Source organism: Peromyscus californicus, unplaced genomic scaffold, assembly GCF_007827085.1.
Source record: "Peromyscus californicus insignis strain IS unplaced genomic scaffold, ASM782708v3 Scaffold_7__1_contigs__length_154581171, whole genome shotgun sequence".
Classification (NCBI taxonomy): domain Eukaryota; kingdom Metazoa; phylum Chordata; class Mammalia; order Rodentia; family Cricetidae; genus Peromyscus; species Peromyscus californicus.
The window spans coordinates 133,147,840-133,171,912 of NW_026294595.1; the positions used below are offsets into that span (position 1 = coordinate 133,147,840).

Here is a 24,073-nt window from a genome sequence, read left to right on the forward strand (position 1 = left end):
CCTCTCCGTGAGGATCTACAGCAGTTAACGGCTGCTGGTGAGGGGAGATTTTTCTCCAGTGGTTCAGCCAATGGGAAGTTGCTCTCCCCTGTGCCCCTGTAAGCACACATAATGAAATTCTTCTGGGTACAAAACAAAACAAATTTTAAAAAGATATCAGGGTCAAAGGGGGACAGTATCAGTGGGAAGGGGACAAGAGAGGGTGGCAAGGGGGAGGTGAGCAGACCAAGCATGTTATATGAATCACATTATTAGGTAAACTTATAGATGCCAATAAAAACATGAAGGGCCCACAAAGGTGCTTCAAAAGATTAAGGCATTTGCCACCAAACCTGATGCCACTTGAGTTTGATCTTAGGGGCCCATGTGGTCAAGAGATAGACGTGACTCCTGCGAGTTGTCCTCTGACCTCTACACTCTCATCATGGCATGTGTGCACCCATGCACATACATGTAAACACATAAAGCAAAGTGTTAGAACATTGTTATAGTCTAGAAAAAGAAAAAAGCAAAACAAATATAAACAAACAAGCAAATAAATGAACAAGACAGGGAAATGGGCTGTCTGTGTGGTTCACACTTTGTTCACAGGCAAATGGTGCCTCTCCAGGAAAAGCAATAAGCAGTTCGAATCAGGTGTGTAGGAAACAGGAATTGGAGGAAAGTCTTCAACACATGCATCTCATACTGTGAACATACAGATGCAAGTGTTCCTGAGTCACATGAAGCACGAGTGAATTTAGAAAAGGAACAAACACAAGGACTTTCTGCTCTTCAGGAAAGGCTAAGTAAGAGGCTGTGTCCCTTGCTTGCTGATGGGGACACTGAGTGAATACCTCCTGCCCGTCCCTCTCCTCAAGCACTAAAGCTAATTATGGGCTTGGAGTCTCCTCACCTATTGATCTTGGATCAGAAGCATTAGATGGATTCCCAGGAGCCTCAGGCTTTTCAAAGTCATTTCCCTAAACTACACATCTCTGTTGTGTGTTGCCTGTGGTCCCTGGATGTGCTCCCATGGTGGCGGAGGGGCAGAGCTGGTGGTGGCTGCTAGAGATGAAGACATCAAGAGAGACCTCTGTGGGGAGGGAAGAGGCCACCTTGGGAAGGAGGGTGAAGAGGAGAAGTGGGAAGGGCCTGGACACACCGGAGGGTGAGTGGCCGAAAAGAAACCCCTGCCCTGCTTTCAGTGCGTCCTAACCACACCCACCTGGAAAAGCAATGGAAGAGCCAGCATCTTGTCAAGAGGCTCCCAGCAGTCCTGCAGGTGTCATGCTCTGATATCAGGGGACACAGAGAGTACTGATGTACAGTGCGCCAGGCCTGGGACCTCAGGGTGACTTCTTTCTGCTTGTCTTAGCAAGAAATCAAACTCAATGCTAACCGCTCTCAATCCCTCCATCTCAAAGGTGACTTTCCTGGGTGATGCTATCCCTTTGTCTTAAGGTATCTGGCCAGCTGGAACCAAGCATCCACTCTGGTCTAATCTCTTGTAATCTGAGAGAAGCATAGAGGGGCCTGTCCCAGCTCTCCTGAAGCCATGCTGCCTCTGCCCTTCCTGCAATGCCATAGAACCTCAGGATCCTTCCAGAAATGCTGCTTTGGACTGGAGTTAGTGGCTGAAGTTGAGGGTCCAGTGAGGTGATGCATGAGGGACACTCAGCACATTAGATGGGAATAATCCTTGATTCATGAGAACAATCTATGATAAACACTGGGAAGAGAACACAGACTAGGCCCATATGCAACCCCTGAGGGTCAGTCGACGGCAGGAGAAGGGCAGATTCCATTTCTACAGACCACTGTGAGCGGATGGTCCAGTAAGACTCCTGTATAAGACTCCTTGGATAAGATAGGAGGCCCAAAGGGAGAGGAAAACATCCCAGCAGGGACGTGGATAAAAAGGCAAGTCTTGCTGAAGTACAGAATTGGGTGGATTAGGGATTCATTCCCACCTCCCCAAGTTCAGGCTCACGTGAACTATGCTCCCAGTGAGTGCTCAGTACCCACATCTGGTCCTTGCCTGGCTGTTATTACTGTGGTTTCGCCACAGGTCTGTGGAGAACTTCCTCTTAGATAGGTTTCATGCTCAGCACCTGGATTCTGAGCACCTGGATTCAGACCTGGGAAATACACAGGGTAGCTCCATGATGAGGATCAAACTTGGCTTTAAGTGACATTGTGTCCACAGTGGCAGCCTGCAGTAGTAGAGGATGCCGGCACACAGGCCTGGGGGTGATAAAGCCCTGGGCCACTTGCCTGGCACAGCCCTCCTCTGGGGTGGGTGCTGAAGAGGGAGAGCCCAGGGACTCAGAGCCTCTTCATCTGGAGTGAGGAGCATGCTGGGATATTCAGGCAGTCCTGGAGCTGTCCTCAAATAAGCCCTAATGACTGCTGATTGCTCCTTTGTCACTGGGCTGCCTGTCAGAACCACTTCCCTCCACAGCAGCAGCAGGGGTGCAGGTGGGGGATGGGGACTGTGCAGACCCCTGGGCACACTAGTTTCCCACTTTAAGATGAGCGTGTGCAGTGGGAGACTGAGTGCTGCCTGAGCTCTGAGAAATTCAGGCACAGGATGCTCGTGGGGATGTGTGGGGACCACTCCACAGATAGTGCACTTCTCTGGGGCAGGATCATTTCCCCATGGGACTGATGGGTAACAGGTTCAGAGATCTGATAGAAGACAACAGCGCCCAGGTGAAGTCTCCCTTCACCAATTCAGTCAAAGATGGTTACCAAGCACTTACTCTATGGCCAGCATGGGCTGCTGCATGCTAAATACAAACCCAAAGCCTTGAAATCTAAATGATAACCAGCACTCACTGAGCCCTACCATGGGCCAGGTGGTGATCTCCCTATCCTCTATATCCCCCTATTCTCCTTTTCCTCCCTATCCTCTGTATCCTCCCTATCCTCTGTATCCTCCACATCCTCCTTATCCTCCCTATCCTCTGTATCCTCCCTATCCTCTGTATCCTCCCTATCCTCTGTATCCTCCCTATCCTCTGTATCCTCCACATCTTCCTTATCCTCCCTATCCTCTGTATCCTCCCTATCCTCTGTATCTTCCCTATCCTCCCTGCCCTCCCTATCCTCCATATCCTCCCTATCCTCTGTATTCTCCTTATCCACCCCCACTCCCCCCGCCCCCGCATCCTCCGTGGGCCATCACTCCCCCCCACCAGCTCTATGAAGCCGAGTGAAGCAGGCATTAGGGCAAGTGTGAGTGTTTCTTTCGGATCCCACCCTGCAGGTCATTTATGCTGAAAGTGAAGGACAAACAGAATAGGGAGGCAGCAGGGACTGAGCGGTTGAGGAGGTGAGACAAAGGGTCCTAAGGGGAAATAAATGACCCATGGGTGACTATAGGAAATCTCAGAGAGTTCACATCCTGGGGACAGTGAAGGAGCCAGATGAGCAGATTAGCCTCTTGAACCCGCCACAAACCAAGATTGTATTGAACTAGAAAACCCCACTGTTAAGCCACAGAAAGTCTCCACTCAAGTTCCGTTGGATGCTATGGGCAGCTTCCTGTACTGACATTTCCATTCAGCAACGGAAATCTCCCCATCAGGGCTGGAGGGATGACTCACTGGCTAGAGTGTTTGCTGTGCAAGCATGAGTACCTGAGTTCGGATCTCAACACTCATGTAAAAAGCTGTGAGTGGCATCTCACACCTGTAACCCGTGCTGGGGAGCAGAGACAGGTGGATTCCAAGCACTTGCTGGGCAGACAATCTAGCTAGAACAGTGAACTCTAGGTTCAGTAGGAGACCTTGGGATGGCTATTCTTGGTTGTCAACTTGACTACATCTGGGATGAACTACAATCCAGAAATGGAGGGCACACCTGTGAGAGATTATTTTGCTTGATTTGAAGTGGGTGAATCCACTTCTAATCCAGACTTTTGAGGTAGGAAGACACACACCTTTGATCTGGATCTTGAGGCAGGAAGACAGCTTTAACCTGGGCCACACTTTCTGCTGGAAGCCTAGAAAAGGAAGAAGGAAGCTCTTGCTCTTTGTCTGCTTGCTCTCACCTTGCTAGCAAGTCCATTCCTTCACTGGCATTAGAGCCTACTTCTTCAGAATTCCAGCATCTGCTGAAGACCAGCTGAGACATTCAGCCTTGTGGACCGAGTGACTTCTGGATTCTTGAACCATCTGTTCATAGCCCACCATTGTTGGGTTAGTTGGACTGTAACCTGTAAGTCTAATAAATTCCATATGTGTGTGTGTGTGTGTGTGTGTGTGTGTGTGTGTGTGTGTGTGTGTGTGTGTGTGAGAGAGAGAGAGAGAGAGAGAGAGAGAGAGAGAGAGAGAGAGAGAGAGAGAGATTTATTCTATAAGTTCTGCCACTCTGGACCTTGTCTCAAAAAGTAATCCTAGGAAATGACTGAAGAAGACATCCTAATGTTATCCTCTTGCCTCCACACACCTGCACTGGTGAACACACACACAAATGCACACCAAACAAAAACAATGAATGCATCCTTTTCTCACTGCTGGGGGACAGTTCCAGGATGATCACCCCATTTAACAGCAAAGGAAACTGGACCAAGAGACTAGGGGTCACCTGCTCAGGAGAAGGATACCAGCAGCAACAAGGTTGACTGTAGAGCTTTGCTCTCAGCCAGCATGACCCTAGGGCTGTCCCTGAACCCAGAGGTCATGAGGACAGCCAGATGCCCTCTGCTATCTGACAGTTGCTGGAATAACTTCAGCCCCTCGCTGTAAACAGCAAGCCCCTCCCCCTCCTTCAGCCCGTCCTCCCCATGGCCCCACTAAGAGCTCAGAGCTATTAACCAGGTCACACTGGCTTGTCCCAGTCTGATAGTTCCCTTAATTGCCTTTTTATAGCGCGTCGTACAACTGTTCATTATGCTGTCATATTTCCCCTCGAAGGCAGCAGTGGGGGAGATGAATGGAGGCTGGAGGCCCATCCAGGTGGCAGGGGCAGTGGGGGGCACCAGTGTGTGGAGCTTATTTTCTACTTGGTCAGACTGAATTAAACGCATGCTTCTCATAGTCAAGTAACACACAAGCCAGTTATAAAAGGGGAGAGAATCCACAGCCGCTTCCCAACAGTTGACACGTTATCTTTATTATAATGTTACTGGAATAGGCACAGACTGAAAGCTGGGTGCAGACCTCTTATCCTTTTAGCAACATACAACTGGAAATGCAAATACAATATAATACTGCAATACAGAGCTATGAAATCATCAAATGCAAAGTAACACAATTAATGCAATGTGATGGATGGGGGTGCTACTGAAATTAAATTGCACTTGCCCGGTGACTACAGCTCCCTGTGCTTCTGTGTTTGGACCCACTCTGTTCCCTTTATCATAAGACCCATGACAGTTAAAGCAGGATTGGGTCACCCTAGAGACTTAGAATCTGCTGGTAAGTGTTTTAGATATAAAATAATACAATAGGAAATTTGGCATTTCTCAGGATGAGCTCACACATGCCATTCTAGGAACCAGCAAGTGTCCCAGGACCCTTTGTTAGGCACAGGACTATGTTATCCTGTGGGAAGAGCCCTGTGTTCTTGAAGTTGGAAAGTCCAGATGTCTACAAGGTTCTTTGAGCATCACAGAGTCTATGCAGGTAGAATGCTCAAGAGTTGATGTATCTGGCCAGAGGGAGTCATACAGGTTGCAGCCCCCTCCTGGAGCCCTGAAACAAAAACTTTTCCTGGTGGAAGAGCTTCCTGGAGCACTGAGGCTATGGAAGTCAGTCCTTCTGGGTTCGAATCTCGGATCCAGCATCACCTTTCTGCGAGGCACTGGGAAAGTTACTTAATCATGTATTCCAATGTCCCCATCTCTAAAATGGACAGGAAACTTACCCACACTCAAGACGATGTTGAGACTTGATGATGTTGTAATTCAGATTGGGCATTTAGTCTTGACCTAGTGGAGGATGAACATTTACTAAATATTACCTAAAATTATCATTGGGCTGAAGAGATGACTCAGTGGTTAAAAGCACTTGCTGCTCTTGCAGAGGATCTGGGTTCAGTTCCCAGCGCCTACATGGTGGTTCACCACCTATAACTCCAGTTCTAGGGTATATGATGCTTCTTCTGACCTCTGAGGAAACAGCCATGTATGTGGTGCACAGACATACATTCGGGCAAAACATCCATACACATCAAATAAAATAAATCTTAAAAAAATTTTTTTAAGGCAGGGTTTTTCTGTGTATCCTTGGCTAGCCTGAAACTCACTGTGTAGACCAGGCTAGCTAAAAATTCTTATTGGTAGTACGTGTGTGTGTGTGTGTGTGTGTGTGTGTGTGTGTGTGTGTGTGTGTGTGTGAGAGAGAGAGAGAGAGAGAGAGAGAGAGAGAGAGAGAGAGAGAGAGAGAGAGAGAGAGCACTGCTACAGTGTGTGGAAGTCAGAGGACTACTCAAGAGTACAATCCCTTCTTCCACTGGGGGTTCCAGGAATTGAACTCAGTCACCAGGCTTGCCTAGCAAGTGCTTTTACCCACAAAGCCATCTCATCAGCCCTAAATGTTGCATTTCATATCAACTAACTCTAACTTTCAACAGAATTGGAAGAAGCTTCTGGTAGATGCTTCCAGATTTAATCCTGGACCATGGACTCACCAGGGCTGGGTCTGGATAGGGGACTGTGGCCCCATCAGATGTCCACAAGGGCTGTGTTTGAGGAGAGCCCTTGGTCCCTGAGCTGCCGGGGTCTGGCAGAGGTAGGTCATAGCACACCTGGTTTATGCAGGCTTTGTGCATGCTGGGCAAGCTACAGCCTCATCATTGTTTATTTTGTTTGGGATTCATTATAATAATAATTATTATTTTTAGTGTGTGCTTTATGGTGTGTGTGTGTGTGTGTGTATGTATGCGCGCACATGAGTGTGTATGTGCACAGATACATGAAGATCAGAGGGTGACCCCAGGAAGTCAGTTCTCTCCTACTTTGGGTCTGGAGATCAAATGCAGATCATCAGGTAAATTCTTTTATGCATTTTTACTTGCTGAGCCATCTCAATGCTCCCCCCTCCCCTTTTAATTTTTGCAATAGAATTTCACTGTGTAGCTCAGGCTAGCCTCCAAATCCATCTCCCAATTGCCTATGCCATCAAGCCCAACTTGAGTGTAGTTTTTGTCCAGCAAAAGCTGACCAAAGAAGCTTCTAGCTGAAGCAAGGGGCACTCCGTTAGCCTCAGTAATCCAACACACACCTCACCCCTCATCATGTTCCCTCCCAGCCTTCCTTCTCCTCCTAGTTGGTGCCACCAACCATCCAGCATCATCTTCCCGTGTCCAGCTCTGCAGGTAATGATTTAAAACCAACTGCGGTGGCAGAAGACTACCGTAGCAAAAGAACATGAAGCGATCAACAGCCACTGATGTATTTGAATATGTCACCTTGACACAGTAGGGGAACAACCCCCAGAGAGTGCTTTCAATAATATCAAGCTCACCCACAGCTCCTGATAAAGACCAACTCTGTTCCAGCAGGCCCAGGGGTGTAGGAGGCCAGACCATAGTGCTTTTGAGCTCCTGGAGTCCAGGGTCCTTCTCACATGGCTTGCTGGGACTAGAGCCTCTGTCCTGATGTCCCTCAGTTGTATGTGGTAAGCTCAAGTTCCAAAAGGAACTCTCTGGATCTGATCATGGTCCCTAAGCTTATCTAAATAAAAATCACATCTCAAGCCGGGCGGTGGTGGCGCACGCCTTTAATCCCAGCACTCGGGAGGCAGAGCCAGGCGGATCTCTGTGAGTTCGAGGCCAGCCTGGTCTCCAAAGCGAGTTCCAGGAAAGGCGCAAAGCTACACAGAGAAACCCTGTCTCGAAAAACCAAAAAAAAAAAAAAAAAAAAATCACATCTCATATGTGTGTATATGACTAGCTTTCAGCTACACAGAAGATAACATGAGCATAGAAGTCACATCTACCTTGAAGTCATAATTTAGGGCCAGACTTAGGCCATTAGATTATATATGGTCCCTTGATGATTTAGATCAACCCAAAATGAATATTTATGCTGTGTAGGGAAACAGTGAGAAATAAAGATGATATGTTTTTATGCTCCCCCCCCCCACACACACACACGACAGGTGGGCTGTGTTTTCATAAAGGAGAGCATCATTGGTCTAACCCACCAATCAAGTCTAGGGCTCTTCCTTCAATTCTGGTCAGCTTCCTATGGCTTTAAGGGCTAGTTAACAAAGGTAAGGACTATGCCCATATGTACCTTGCTCCCTGGTTGCTTTCTAGAATGCTCAGCACAGAAATCATGAATCTAGAAGCCCAACAGTCATGAAATCTGGTATCCCTTGGGTATTGTCATTCAGCTTCTGCTTGGATATCCCCAGGAGAGGATATGTCACCACCTCAGCAAGGAAGTCTTCTAGGTTTACAGTCACTAATGTACTTGAATGTGTCGTCCCCTGAGTCAGCAAAGGCAGCCCTTACACCCTCTAGTTTGTCCCTCCCAATTGTTCCATGTGTATTCTGCCCACTTGGAGCCTTCTGCCTGGCCCTTCCTTTATGCCTGTGGACATAGCGTGAGGAAACCGGGTTCTACTGTTGGGCAACCCCGCATGGCTCCTTCCTTTCCGTTATAAAAGCCTTAGAATGAATACGTCAACTGCAGGATGTCAGAGCCTGTGCCCTCAGCAGGAAAAGGCTCACAGACAGAAAAGGCAAAGGAGGGCTCTGAGCCATAGTGGGGGCAGGGAAAGGGGGTCTGTCTGTGATCATTCAGCCCCGAAATGACGCTCATGATGATGGCTTTCCAGGCCATTAATTCAAGGGCTTCAGGCTCCCCTCCCCCATGTCACTGCCTGCTCTGGGAGATAAGCCCAGTTCTATTAACCCTACCTCTTCCCCCAAAGTGACTTCCATCTCTGCTGGGCAGACATTTAACTCCCTGGATCCCGAAAGGCTTCAATGACTGACTCAGGAGAGGAGGCTCATTTTACCTGGGCCCCAGAATCCTGATCCGTAGTGCCTGAATCTATAGGCTTTGAAGGAGTCCTGGGAGCTTCTCTGTGTACTCTGCCAGGAAGTCCAGGTTCTCCCAAGGCAATGGGACCCACGGTGGCCCTAGAAGAGCTATCCATTCCCAGACAGGATAGCTACAGCTTCAGCTCCCTCCCCACTAGTCCTCCCTCCCCATTTCTTAGTCACAGGATTTGGGGGTCAGAGGGGAAGTCCGTGGCACCTCTGCCTCTTCTGTGTCCTGCTGGCTGGTGGCTCTGCCTGGTGGTCTCTTTCCCATCTTGTTTCTTCTTGTCTTCCTGCCCTCACCTCCTTTGTTCTCGCTTCTTTACCCTCAGTCATCACAGGAGGATGTTCCTGAGTGTTGTTCTCAGTGTGAATCATGTGTCTCTCTGTGTGTTCATGTCCTCATGTTTGGGAGCCTGCCTGTGTATAATCCTCCATGTTTGCATTGATCCCTGTGTTCATATGTGTCTAAGCCTGTTACCTGCCTGTGAGAATGACTCCTCGGTATCTGGTTTCTTCGTATGGGGGCAGTCTTGGTACCAATCTTTCATTGTCTATGTGTTGGTCTGTCCTTGATCTGTATGTAGTTCTGTCCGCTGTTCTGTCCATCTGTATGAGTCTCCCAGTGTCCTTAAATCTGTAGGCTAATTCTCATTTCTCCATGTTTCTGTCATTTGGTTTGTCATTGTTTGTGTGTGTATGAATGTATGTATGAGCATGTATGTGTGTGAGCTTGTATGTGTATATGCTGTGCTTCTACTAAGGGTCATAGCCCATGCAGAATCTTCTCATAGTGGGGGCCCAAGAGAAGCCATGCAGAAGAATCGGTTGGTTTCATCAAAGTACAGCCCAACTCATCATCATCTAGCTGAGGCCACTTGCCAGGTCTCATGTCCTTGACACTCCTTCTGACCACCATTCCCTTATCCTCAGGTAGGCTCAGAACTGGAAGGGGCAGGGGGCTGAGACAAAAAGTGTTCTAGCCCAATTAGACTCTCAGACCCAACCATGTGCTTTTTGTTTGTGCACTCACACCCCCCCACAACAATAATAAGTAGCAATTGGGTACAGTAACAACAATACGTGTGGCAATGGCTGCCACATATTAGGCACAAAACACACATTACCAATTTTGTATACAAGAATTTTCTGAATTCTCTGAACAATTATATGAGGTTATTCTCACATGGTAGGGATGAGAAAATGAGAGTAAGAGGAATTAGGGAGATAGCCCGACACCCTAGAGCTGGGATATGATGAAGCAGGATTACCATGTAAGTGACAGACTGCTTAGGAGCCTGCCACATCCACTTTCAGCCCAGGAAGAGGCATTTACTGCAAACAGCAGGAAATGGAGGTCCTTCCCAATGGCTGCTCACAGCTCATTTCAACCAGAGGAACTGAGATCTGATTTTGTTTGAATCAAAGACCAAACAACAGCCTGAGAGAGAGGATGAGGTTTACATAGTCCCAGGAAGGGTCTTTGGGGAATCATCTAGCTCCCTGGGTTCTAAGCTGGCTTTCTCTTGGATTCTGAATGACCTTGAGCTGGACACTTCACTGCGTTACAGGAATGAGGGTTTGCTTATCTGTAAAATTAGGGATGAAAAGAGGCTCTGTCGGGATATTTGAAGATAGAAGACAGGATAAATCAAGTGCTCTCTCAGAATTAGGTCTCAGAGTTGAGAATTGGGGTGAGGAGTGCGGGGGGTGGGGGGGCACACTTGCTCTGGTAATTCCAACAGAATAGCCACACACACACACTAAGGGTGATAAAAAGGTGGACTGAACGAGTGAAAAACTAAATGGTCCCATTTCTCACTGATGAAAGAACCCTAAAGCCTGCTCTGGTCCTATAACAAACCAACAAATAAAAACAAATAAACAAATACTGTAAGGAAAATGGAAGAGAAGGAAAGTGCTTTGGACTTGCATGTCAAAGAAGGCACCCCTGACTATCTCAAAGTGTGTGTTGAGAGGCACAGAGGTCACTCTCTGCAAAGGCACTGGGTCCTTCTGCCTACATATGTCAGGTGGGCCAGAGGAATTCCTCTAGGAAGAAGAGGCAAGGAGGGAGTGGATGGTGGAAAGCCTGGTCTGGAAGAATCTGCAGGGCAAACCTCTGGGTTGAAGGGTCCTTCTGTTCAAAGCTTTTTTTGGAAGGGAGATCATCTGTGCATACTACTTACTGGGAAAGAATCTCTGTCCTGTCTTTGCTTCTATCTAGTGGCTGGAGGTGACCAGAACTCGCCATACTAGGGGGGAAGGGTTTTGATCTTGATTTGGTAGGAGGTGGGGTTTTTTGCAGTGGGCATGAAAGGGAAGTGGGGGGTGTGGGGGAAGGATGAGGAGCACTCCGTCCGACGTATGGACGTCCCCTACCTGGGACAGAGACCTCTTCCAGAGACCGTGAGGCGCTTGAGTTGAAGGGGGAGGGGTTAAGGGTAGCCGGCCTAGTCCTGGCAGCTCCTACTCGCTGATCAAAGCCCTCAGGCCGCCCTACTTGTGCGCTGACCTGGGCTAATCTAAAAATACTGCAGGGGAGGGGGAGACTGGGGTTCCCGCGGAGAAAGAGTCTCCAGAGGGGACATGAGTCCTGGGAGTCATTATCATTTCTTTCAGCTTTCCTCGGCCCGGTGACAATGCTACTTCTTTATCTAGGCTGGGACTGCTGCAGGTCCCATCCCGTGGTTTATTGCTCAGGAGTTAGAGAAAGAACCTAGCTGAGGAAGGACATAGGCAGGGACCTCCACGAAGCAGCCTCAGCATCTCATGGAGACTACAAAGGGACTCACGCCAGTACGCACGCAGGCAACTCCATTCAGGAACACCAGCTCCACACTGAGAAACCACACACGGAATGCACACGGTTACCAAACCTCACGCTCAGAGTTCACACAGCGCCGACCCACAGCGGTATCTGATGCGATGTCTTTGTCTCTGGATCTCTTTGGTCTTCGTGCTCGCACACGTACGCACTCAACAGAAACGTCCAAGCTCTCAATCCAGGGGGCGATGATCCGAGCCTGGCCGAGCGCACTCGTATATCTGCGCCCTGGTTCGCAGGGCCGTAATCCTGCCTGTCTCGGCATAAGCATTTGCTACGAGAGGCATCCTCGGAGTCCTGTTCCTTCCAAGCCTCCATATGAAAAGAGAGAGAGAGAGAGAGAGGAAAAAAGCGAACTGCCAGTCTTTCGCCTCCACTTTCTGCGCATCTGGAGAGCAGCTGGTGGCGAGCTACCCGCTTCCATCGTGGCATCCCTGGACGGCAGAAACAGCTTAGGTGGTCTAGTCCGGGGGTGAACGTCTTTCAAAGTGATCCAAGATGGTAACTTCTGTCACAAGATGGACTTGCGGAGAGATTTAAGAGCGAGTAATAGATGGCAGAGAGAGAGAGAGACGTCCTCCCGCCCGGCTCGGCTAGAGACCTGCAACTGTCCTGATGGCTATCCGGATGTCAAGCCACAAGTTCTGGGGCCCGCAGAGCTTGGAGACTCTGCAGGGTTGGCCGGGGTTGGGGGGGTGTGGAGGACCTCGAGAACCAGCCCATACTGAACTCCTCCCTCCTTGCAGCGGGGACGAAGTGGGACGGGCCAGGACGCCCGCTTAGCACCTCCTCCAGAAATGCAGCACTTGGGGGGCCCCCACCCAGGCCTCCGAGTGCTCCTTCCCGCCGCCTTCCCAAGGGTGCCCCTCTCCAGCCCCTGCCACACTTCCGAAACCTTCCGTGCCCCCCTTTCCTCCTCCCGGCCCCCACCTCACGCCCCCTGGCTTGGGCAGCATCCCCTTTCCGCCCTCCGCCCACGCACCGCCTGACTTCGAGGGGTGCAAGCGCATTGGGCTGCGCCCGCGTGGGGGCGCCGCGCCAGCTTCGCGTAGCTGCTCTGACGCCGCCGTCGCCGCCGCCCTCCGCAGCCCAGCCGGCACCCGCGCCAGCTCTGCAGAGCACTCGTCGCCTCTCCGGCCGGTCCCATCGAGAGTCAGTCTATCACACCCGGAGCCAGCCTCGAACGCCGGGCGCGAGGGTCATGAGCCAGAGCGCCCGGGGGCGCCGCGCAAAGAGCCAGCGGAGATAGCGGCCTTTACTGCCTTGACACGCGCTAGCCGCGTCCCCAGCCCCTTCTGTCCTTTTCTCCTGCCCCGCCGCCGCCATGGCCACCCTGCTCCGCAGCAAGCTGACCAATGTGGCCACATCCGTGTCCAACAAGTCTCAGGCCAAGGTGAGCGGCATGTTTGCCAGGATGGGGTTTCAGGCGGCCACGGATGAGGAGGCGGTGGGCTTCGCGCACTGCGACGACCTCGACTTTGAGCATCGCCAGGGCCTGCAGATGGACATCCTGAAATCGGAAGGCGAGCCCTGCGGAGACGAGGGTGCCGAACCGCCCGTCGAGGGAGACATCCATTACCAGCGTGGCGGCGCTCCTCTGCCACCGTCTGGCTCCAAGGACCAGGCCGTGGGAGCTGGTGGCGAGTTCGGGGGTCAAGACAAGCCCAAGATCACGGCGTGGGAGGCGGGTTGGAACGTGACAAACGCCATTCAGGTGAGCGCGGGATTCCCAGCTCTGACTGTCACCACCCCTACCTGAGCTGTGATTGCCAGCCTCTGCCCCCACAAGAACCCCGCAGAGGTCTAGGCTTCAATGCTCCCCCCCCCCCGAGAATTTTTCTCCCCTTCTCCGACCTTCCTAGCTGTGTGGGGATCTACGCCCCCAGGTGGTGTCCTGTTCAGATCCACAGAGCCTCCTCTTACTGCCCCTGCTGCAGGACAGTCTGGCTGAGGTTAGGGGGGTTGGGGGAGACAAATCTAGAGACCCTGCAAAAGCTGGAGAAATAGGGAAAGGCTTAGGGCAGAGGGAGGGGGTGAGGGAGAACGAAAACCAGGATCCGAAGGGAGAGTTTGCCTTGGGCTCCGGAATGGAGTCACAGCTGCATTTTCCGGAGGAGAGGGGGGGAAACAGCTGAGCTGGGAGTCTCCTCCTCCGGACACACGCAGAAATCGTGCACACGTACAGAGGGAGACACGTACCCTCAGCCCCTTTCCCCAACGAACAAACAGGCACACGACATGCATCTATTTACAGTTCGCATGGTTACCCCAGATGCACTTGCCTACACCCCAAGACGCTCCCCAATAGCAGCAGTACTTTTACACAGAAAGTACCCATGCATTGGCTTGATTATAACGCTTGCACACACAAGCACACACTCAGGCAGACAGCACCCACTTGGCTCGTGCAGCTTTGTTGGAGACAAACAGGCTAGCACATAGGAACACCTATGGTCAGAGGGACTTTGCGCTACGCAGCTGCGCAGACTGACTCCTCTCGTCCGAAATCCCGGCTGCACCGCAGAAGCCGGAGCTCCTCCTCCACCTGTCCGCCAAGCCGCTCCTGTGGTTGAGAATTGCCCTAGGCCTCCAAATTCGCCGTCTATAACCTCGAATCCCAACCCCCTATCCCAGTCCCGTTCCCACCAGGAGCGTGGAATTCCTCCGCTGAAGGATTTGGCGCTCTCAAAACAACCCCGGGAGCTGGCAGGGGTTGATGGGCCCCAACTTCTGGGAGGGAAGAGGCCTCGATTCTGGGAGCCCCTGGGCTCTGTGTCTTGACTCCCTAGCATCTCTAGAGTGTTGAATCGTTGAGACAGAAAACGTAGGTTTCTTAGGGGTGGAAGGCGGCAGCTGGGTTTCTCTGGACCTTAGACTCAGAGGGATAGGTGTCTTCACGCGTGGCACTTCCCACTCCAGGGATAGGAGAGACAAGCCTTAACAGAATACAGGACAGGGTTGGGGTCCCGGCGATTGCCGGGTGCTTCTCCTTGCGTCTTTCAAGGTTCTGTTCTGTAGCTCGGACAAAGGTAGGCTGGGGGTGCACAGGCCTAGGGAATTCTATATTTCGTTAGCTTTTCTTCTCCGTGTAAATTATAAACGACATTGCAGAGCTTTGGCCCTTCCATCTCACCGGGTTCTAGAAAGCCGCTGGCTTTGGCTTCCCGCAGCGATCGGGCTTCCTGGGTTGGAAGGGTCCCTACTCTGATCCCCATCGCAGATCCCACTTAATACCTTTCTTAGGGTTTGCCCCGGGCCCAACTCCAGTCTTGCACTAGGGTGTCTTATTCCAAGCCCGTATCTCCACTCCACCCCCATCCGTTCCCCAAAGTCCCGAGCCTACCCAAAGTGTCTGCGTATTTCTCCTTTTCTGGGTTTCTTCCGTTTTCAGCCCGTTCCTCTCTATCCGACCTCTACTCCTCTAGTTTGACCCTTAGACTCTCATATTCCCTCGTTAATGAGCACCCCATTCCAGGCCACCTTAAATTCGGTGACCAGCTCTCCAGAGCTTTCTAAAGCGCCCTTCTGGGACCGTGCTCCTTCTAGTCCCTGCTTTCCATCCCCTCCTCTGATTGTATCCCCAGGAAGCACCTAAGAGGATCTGTATAATCCCCTCTACCCTCAGCCTCCTCCATTCCCTACCTGCACTAGCCTTCCTACTGACTTAATGCTGCGATTCTGAGTTAGGGCCCCTTTCACAAGGATTCAGCCCGCCCCCCTCCCCCCCCTCCTCCTGGTGGTTTAGGCGCAAGTCCTCCTCCCCTAGCGCCCCCTAGCGATAGTTTTGGGCTTTACTGCCATGGTCCCCTTCCAAGGCTGCCTCCGCTGAGCTCCTGGGTCTGGTTGCCTCTTTGCACCACAGGGCATGTTTGTGCTGGGCCTACCCTACGCCATCCTCCCACGGCGGCTACCTGGGGTTGTTTCTCATCATCTTCGCTGCAGTGGTGTGTTGCTACACAGGCAAGATCCTCATCGCATGCTTATACGAGGAGAACGAAGACGGCGAGGTGGTGCGCGTGCGGGACTCTTACGTGGCCATAGCCAATGCGTGCTGCGCTCCTCGCTTCCCCACACTGGGTGGACGCGTGGTCAATGTGGCGCAGATCATCGAGCTGGTGATGACGTGCATATTGTACGTGGTAGTGAGCGGCAACCTCATGTACAATAGCTTCCCGGGGCTGCCTGTGTCGCAAAAGTCCTGGTCCATCATCGCCACGGCGGTGCTGCTGCCCTGCGCCTTTCTGAAGAACCTCAAGGCCGTGTCCAAGTTCAGTCTGCTGTGCACGCTGGCCCACTTCGTCATCAACATCCTGGTTATTGCCTACTGTCTCTCTCGCGCGCGTGACTGGGCCTGGGAGAAGGTGAAGTTCTACATCGACGTCAAGAAATTTCCCATCTCCATCGGCATCATCGTGTTCAGCTACACGTCGCAGATCTTCCTGCCCTCGCTTGAAGGCAACATGCAACAGCCCAGCGAATTCCACTGCATGATGAACTGGACGCACATCGCCGCCTGCGTGCTCAAGGGACTCTTCGCGCTCGTCGCCTACCTCACCTGGGCCGACGAGACCAAGGAGGTCATCACGGATAACCTGCCCGGCTCCATCCGCGCCGTGGTCAATCTCTTCCTGGTGGCCAAGGCGCTGCTGTCTTACCCGTTGCCCTTCTTCGCGGCGGTCGAAGTGCTGGAGAAGTCTCTCTTCCAGGAAGGCAGCCGCGCCTTCTTCCCCGCCTGCTACGGAGGCGACGGTCGCCTCAAGTCCTGGGGGCTGACGCTGCGCTGCGCGCTGGTGGTCTTCACGCTGCTCATGGCCATCTACGTGCCGCACTTCGCGCTGCTCATGGGCCTCACCGGCAGTCTCACCGGCGCCGGCCTCTGCTTCCTGCTGCCCAGCCTCTTCCACCTGCGCCTACTCTGGCGCAAGCTGCTGTGGCACCAGGTCTTCTTCGATGTGGCCATCTTCGTCATTGGCGGCATCTGCAGCGTGTCCGGCTTCGTGCATTCACTGGAGGGCCTCATCGAGGCCTACCGAACCAACGCAGAGGACTAGGGGGCGGGGTCCCTGCCCCCAGCTCCCGCCCCACCCACCCCCACTCCCTCCCATTCCCTCCCCACAGCCCCGTGCGCCGCTGCGCTAGGGAGGCCGAGCTTTAAACACCTCTGGTTCCTAGTTGCTGATTATTCGGGGACGGGGGTGGGGGAGGGAGGGGATAGACATCTAAGGCCCACTGCGTCTGCGTTTCTGTCGTCCTTTCTATTCCACACCGCCCTGGTTTGGGGGGAGGGAGCGGAGCGTATTTGTGGAGAATATTTTCTGTCCTTCCTGGAGGCCCCCTCCCCCCAACTTTGACCCCAGTCACCGGTGGGGGTGGGAAGGGAGGGGGAAAGGGCGCACGCAGCTCGCAGGCTCGGAAACTTGACCTTGGGGGTGGGGTGGGGGACATTTCACAGCCATCCAGTGCTTGGAAATCTACAGCGTCCAGCCATTTCCAGCAAGAGCCCTCCCCATGCCCTAGACATTTCAACCTTGCGGCCTGAAAGGCTGACCGGGAAATCCATTTCGGGCAGGCGGCTTCTTTCTGGAGAAGCCGCGGCAGGAGCCCGTTTGCCTGCCGGTTTTCAGGAACCCAAACTCATCTTGTGCAATGTATCCGGTTGTGGAACTGTATACTGTGCGTGTGGTGTGCTCGTGGTGAATAAGATGAAATGTATATCAGAAAAAAAAATCTATCTCTAATTTAGAGTGCGGTGCATAATAATTATATCCGCAAATAAAGAAGAAACAAAGGCGTTTCTGGCCTCCTGTTCACAGCTGCCCAGCGCGGTGGTAAGTGGGAGGCAGGTAGTGGGGGGACACCCAGCTCTGGCCGAGTAAAACAGGGCAGAGGGAAGGAGCAGATGTGGTTAAAAGTCCTGGGAGACATGGGTTGGTTCGCACCCGGATGTTAGAATGCAAGAGCCAGTGGGCCCCTTGCTGCTATTCGGAGGATCCGTATAGAATGTGGTAGGCTCTTTCAGCTTCCAACCCTAAGGCGGATAGGGTGCAAATTTACTGGACAAATGATTATCAGGGCTAGCTTTAAGTTGGGTAAGGGAACACACTGCTAGCTTACAGTAAGGCAGGAAGCATTTCAGGGAGAGGGACAAGCCAGGCAAGGAGACCAAAAGCCCAAATCCCTTATGGGTCTGCCGACTGCGAAGAGAACGGTAAAGGAGTGGGTTGTGGGTTTTCCGGGCCCCTGGGACCAGACGCCAACCCCATTGCCTTGCGGGCACCTAATTCCCAAAAGCACCCTGCCTCAAGCCCCGGATGGGGTTTACACAGCCACTGCAAAGGGATTGGCCATTTACAGTAAGCCCTTGGAGCATCATGTTTTTCCCTGCGCAGCAGCGTGGCAATGTGAATGCTTGGTTTATCCAAGGAATCGGGGTGGGGACTGGTTTGGGTGTTTTTGGTTTGGTTTTCTAGTGCTTCCTTCAAAAGTGTCAGCCTGGGACTGTTGGGGAAGGTTATGGGTACGCTTTCAGGATGGCAACTGGAGAGGTTGGGCTGCTCTTGGGTGCCCCCTCATTGTGGGAGGAGCCATCGTCTAGGCACAGGCTTTTAGGGTGATTCTAAAGTCCAAGCTGGGTGCCTTTCTCTCTGCAGTTGGGGAGGAGGGAAAGAGGGAGAGGAGAGGGGGAGAGAAAGCAGGGGAGGGAAGAGGAAGAAAGGGGAAGAGGAGGGGGAGGAGTATCTGTCTCACAAAAACCTTAGTAAATGTGTGTGCGTGCTCACGTCTTGGTGGGCTGGGTCTGTGATGCACCTGTGACAGAGGTCCTCAAATCAGTGTAGTTCTGCAGTCACAGAACAGGAGTAGGAGGGAGTAGGCTGCCAAGCATCGCTAAGAAGACCGTTTGAGATGCGTGTCCCCCTCTAGACTCGTTGCTTTTTGTTCTGGGGCGGTATGCTCAGGCCCCAGAACAAACCAAATTCTATCTCCCGTCCTCCATGACCACTGACGTCTCCCAAACCCAGGGAGGAGGGCGCTGGGTGTCCATCCTCCTACCTTATATCTGCTTCTCGGTGGACCAGGAGTGTGCTCAGACCCAGAGCCCACATTGCACCTTCGGAAAAGACCACAAAGGGGCGGTAGTCCTGTTCTACTGTGCGAGCTATGTCCTTGTCTTTAGAAAGACAAGGGAGATTAGCAGCAGGGACAGCAGCTGCCAGCTCTGGAATTTGCTTACATTCCTCCAGTGAGTTTTGGCTCCAATCTTTGGACTCAACTTGTAGGAGCCCAGGTCCCCAAGAGCAAATCTTAGTGGTGGCATTAGCATAGAGCCCCTAGAGTCACAAATGGAACTCTACACCCTAGTGAGTAGGTCACTAATTTTCAAATTAGGATTCGTGCTCCTGGGAGAAATTTGAGGCAGATGGGACCCATCTCCACATTTCCTTCCTTCTCTTCAATCTGCATGAACAGAGATTGAAAAGAAGTCCACAGTGTACTCACCTCAGCTGTCTGAGTCCTAGGAGAGCTCTGATTCTGAACTGAATTGAAAATGAAGACTCTGCATCAGCACCACTCCTACCCCCCCCCCCCCACACACACACTCTGGGTTCCCATCAGTTCTTAGAGCACATCCTGACTCCATGTGTTGTTACCTCTAATATGCTGCCCCTATCTGTAGCAGAGATATGTCAGTGTACCAGTCTTGTGCCCTTGAGGAACCACAAAGACCATGTCTGCCAGCCACAGAGTCTGGAAGTGACTCTGCCTCACTTCCCCCAGTGGGCAGAGCGTGAGCAGCTCACACTCTGTCCCTCAAGGAGGCTTTCTCCTTTCTGGCTTGGGTAACTGTTTTGGTGCATGTCCCAGGGTTCTCACTGAACCAAACCTACCTCCACCCCCTGGAGTTAATTCCTGTTCCCCTCATCCCCCAAGGCTTTGCTCTAGTGGGGGCCTTTGGTGATTTACTTTGCTAAACTGTTGATGCTCTAGTATGGGATATTTTGTTATATGATGAACATGCTCCTTGCTCAAAGACCTTAGAGGGATGAAGGGAGCCAAACAGGTCCAAGGGGAGCCACTAAGAAGTGGAGAGGATCCAGGCCTTGCTATTGGGAGGGAGGTCAGAGACAAGGAACTTAGTCCTCAAAATGAGTGGGATTGTGACTGGGGCAGGCTGGACATGCAAGCCTTTCCAGCTGGGGCTGGATTGATACCAGGGAGCTAGCCTTGAGTCCCCCCCCCCCCAGTCTTCTTTTCTTTTTCCCGGTTAAATATGCAGTTTCTAAAGTATAGGAAAGATGAGCACTTTACACTCAACATATTGGTACCCATCACCTAGATGGAAAGATGGCCATTTCACAACACTGTCTCCCACACATCTACCCACCCAACAACCCACCTTTGAAAGCGACGTTCTCCAAGCTTACAGATATCAGTCTCTTTTCCTCTCTGATTCTGTGACAGTGATGTGACATGGGAGCGAGGGACAGCACTAAGTAAGCTGTCCTGGAACCTGAGGCAAAAGCAAATAACTACAGTTGGTTCTGTTTTTATGTTTCGTTTTACTGTTGTATCCACCAGACTGTTTAGAATATCAGGGTTCATTTTGTATTTTTTTTTTTTTTTTTTTTTTTTGGTTTTTCGAGACAGGGTTTCTCTGTTTAGCTTTGCGCCTTTCCTGGAACTCACTTGGTAGCCCAGGGGCTGCCCTCGAACTCACAGAGATCCGCCTGCCTCTGCCTCCCGAGTACTGGGATTAAAGGCGTGCGCCACCACCGCCCGGCTGTATTGTTTTTGATTTAAAAAATATTAAAAAGGGATGGAGAGATGGCTCGGTCAATAGAATTCTCAGTATGCAGGCACGAGGACTTGAGTTCTGATTTCTTTCATACCAGTAAAAAGCTGGGTATGGTGGCTCACTCCTGTAATCTCAGCCCTGGGGAGGCAGAGACTTGAGGATCCCTCAGGCTTGCTATGATTCAACTTCAAATCATAGTTGAATTGGTGATCTTTAGGTTCAGTGAGTGACCATTTTAAAAAATAAAATGGATGAGGCTGGAGGGATGGCTCAGTGGGTTAAGAACTTAGACTGCTCTTCCAGAGGACGGAGTTCAATTCCCATCATGGGGAGGCTCACACCAACCACCTATAACTAGCTCTAGGGGATCCAATGCCCTCTACATAAACAACAAAAAACAAAAACAAACAAAGGATATGAGGGGGGCTGGAGAGATGACTCAGTCGTTAAAGGCTAGGCTCACAATAAAAAAAAAAGGATACGAGGGAAATTGAGGAAAATACTTGATATTAATGACCCCCCCCCCAACTATTGAAAACTCAGGAGCAATGGTACACACCTGTAATCCTACCACTTAGGAGGCATGGCCTGAAGGTCAGCATGCCCTACAGAGCAAAACTCTACCACAAAACAAAACAAGCTATAACCAACCAACCAAACCCAACAGAAATATGAATTAAAATACTATTCATCCTGAATTTTTCTGACATCCTCTTCAAGTTTGCTCCTAAGACAGATGTTTTACTTTGCCTCATGCTATTTCCAGCTCTGGGTGTAAGACAGAAGCTGGAAAAGGAGCAAGCCCTCCAGAGACCTGGCTTGAACATTTCCAAGAGTCAACAAGGGGTTCCACAGTGATGCTGTGGGTGTCTCTGCCCGTTGTGGGGCCCCAAGGGAACAACAGAGCCCGGCTTCTGTCCAGAGGCACCCAGAAAGATGATCAGTCGTGCTGAAGACCCAGCTATATGGGGTGGGGTGGGAACGGGGCAGAAACTGAAGATGCTGGAAAGGGGTGGCAGGTGCAGCCCCTGGTCTGGGGAGGGAAACATGGTGGGGTTAGGGATGGGCACATGTAAGGAATTGCTAGGGCTGCATAGCTGCATCAGGGGTTGCCAGGGAATTACTGACTCTGGAGCGCCTACTACAGTGTTATCCTCGAGGGTACAGCAGTAAACCCAACAGATATGGTCTCTACAGTAACTGCCAATGTCATCCCTTCCTCTCCTGGATGCACCCAAGTTCACCAAAAGCTGTGCATCCTTAGAACTCTGCTGTCACCAAGTCACTGCCAGTACCTCTCCCGAATTCCCGTCTTATCTCCCTGAGGGCTTTCTGGGATACCTCAAGACACAATTTGGAGTTAGAGAGTTACCCCCCAACTCTGAGCCAGTTAGCAATTCTTATCTCTGGTCCTCTGATGAGATGGCTCGAGGCCTGTCCCATAAGGATATCCCAGAGGGGTCTGCTGGCTCATCAGACATATTTTACCTGGCTCCCTCTGTCTTCACTGTTTCTATACTGCACTGCCTGGGATCTCCTAAGCAAATTCAGTGCACCTAAGTCTTTGTCTCAGGGTTTGCGTTTGTGGAAATCTAAGTCAAGATGTTTATTTACTACACAGCTTTTAATTTAACACCGCAGTGTCACCACCCCCCACCCCCTCCCCCCGCCCCAGATACCTACTCAGAGACTCTGGCTAGGCTGGAAGAAGCAGAATCAAATGGGAAAGACTTTAAAGACTTATCCCTTATCCCACCCATAAGTTTAGAGATAATCCCCACCACTGTTTCTCCCCTCTTCCTGATGTGTCATTGACTTGGGACCATTGAGATGAAGAAGACTGGGGCCATGGACTGGTGGGTGGGTGGATGGATGGGCAAGTGGGTGGGTGCCTTCATGAATGTCAGTGGTTGGATGAATGAGCAAATAAATGGGTAGGTGGATGAGTGAATGGAAGGAAGGATGGACAGACAGATAAATGAGTCAGTGGAGGAGTCAAGGAAACAATTAATGGCTAGATCAATGGAGGAACAGAAAGGAAATGGGAGGATAAATGCAGCCATAGCAACCATCCTTTTTTTTTCTTTTGGACAAGTTTTCACTATGCAGCCCTAGCTGGCCTAGAATTCATTATGTAGACCAGGCTAGCTTTGAATTCAAAGATATCTCCCTACTTGTGCCTCCAGAGTGCTGGAATTAAAGGCATGCAGCAACCACACCTGGCTTTTGGTATTTGAAACAGAATCTCAGCTAGTCCAGGCTGGCTTAAACTTGCTATGTAGCCAAGGCTAGCCTTGAACTCCCCCTTGCCTCCACATCTTGCATACTGGGATGACAGATATATGCCACCACACCCGCTCACAGCAACAATCTTAGTATAGCAAACTGCCAGGGCAGATATTCTCTGCTTAGCTCCCTACTGCTTCGTCACTAACACAGAATTTACATAAATGTGCTTTATAAATTAATAGACAGTTCCATATATTTACAAAGATTGTCAACACGTTGATATATCAAAGCTATAGGAAAACAAATATGTGGTCGTTCAGCCAGTGAAATATGTCAAAACAAAAAAACAATCCTAGGCTAGGGCTCTTGGGTAATAATATTTAAAGATTAGGCAAAAGAAGAATAGAGATTGGTGAAAAGTAGCCTGAGAGGTAGAATTAAAATAGGCTGATGTGCTGGAAGTGCAAAACAGGCTTCAAGGAAGAAGTGGTAAGACTGTTTCTTTTCTGTGCACAAATGTTGTCTTGGGATAGGCATGGAGGTGTGGACATCCTTTGTCCCTAGGTCCTAGAGGTAAAGGAACACAAGAAGCTTCCCAGAAAGCCGTGGAGCAAGCATGTGAAAGTGTTCTGATGGGGCCGACCCTGAAGAGGCTGCTGAATGGGGGAGAATACACAGAAGTGAAGGAGAAGGGGATGGAGAAAGGCAGCTCAGTGCACAGGAGCTTGGCTGCCTGCAGATCGGGTTACCCTGCTACAGACCAAGACACAGGGGTCACATTTGAAGTCTTTGAAGGTGGCAGCACATGTGGGAGCCAGTACTAGGGAGACTAGTGGCACAGTAGAGAAGTGGGGAACAGAAAATGAATAACAGCTCATAGGACATCGCAGGCAGGTATGCTCCTTTGGGAACTTGGAGCTCAGTCCACCGGAAGCTGCAGAGGTTCCCCACAATGAGCATACTTGAGGAGCAGAGGGTGTGGATTGGTATCCTTGAACCTCCACCAGCTGGAGGTTCAGGGAAGCGGTTGTAGTTACAGGGCACTTCCTATAAAGCTGTTAGACAGAGCCCCGGCATCAACAGTAAGGAGCCAAAGTGCTGCCTTGCTTGGTAGCTGTGCCTAGCAGAACATTCCAAGGCTCCAGTGGCATTTGTTACAGAGGCCTTGGCACAGACCGCAAAGACTAAAATGACAAACAGATCATTTGGCCTCAAGCTCATGAGGTTCCCAATGGTAACTG

General features: G+C 51.1%; 1 protein-coding gene and 1 long non-coding RNA gene across 2 annotated transcripts in view; one reads left to right on the top strand and one right to left on the bottom strand.

The window, feature by feature from the left end:
* LOC128102031 (uncharacterized) overlaps nucleotides 1-11,879 on the bottom strand; it is a 48,637-nt gene extending 36,758 nt beyond the window's left edge. The window contains exon 1 of the long non-coding RNA XR_008215303.1: nucleotides 11,778-11,879. This is a non-coding gene — a long non-coding RNA (uncharacterized LOC128102031). The remainder of the gene's footprint in view (nucleotides 1-11,777) is intronic.
* A 994-nt stretch (nucleotides 11,880-12,873) lies between these two features.
* Nucleotides 12,874-17,601, top strand: Slc32a1 (solute carrier family 32 member 1). Its single transcript, XM_052725533.1, is given in 3 exon segments — nucleotides 12,874-13,523; nucleotides 15,672-15,707; nucleotides 15,709-17,601. Coding segments are annotated over 3 exon segments (1,578 nt in total). The 5' UTR covers nucleotides 12,874-13,133; the 3' UTR covers nucleotides 16,861-17,601.
* The last annotated feature ends 6,472 nt before the right edge of the window (nucleotides 17,602-24,073 follow it).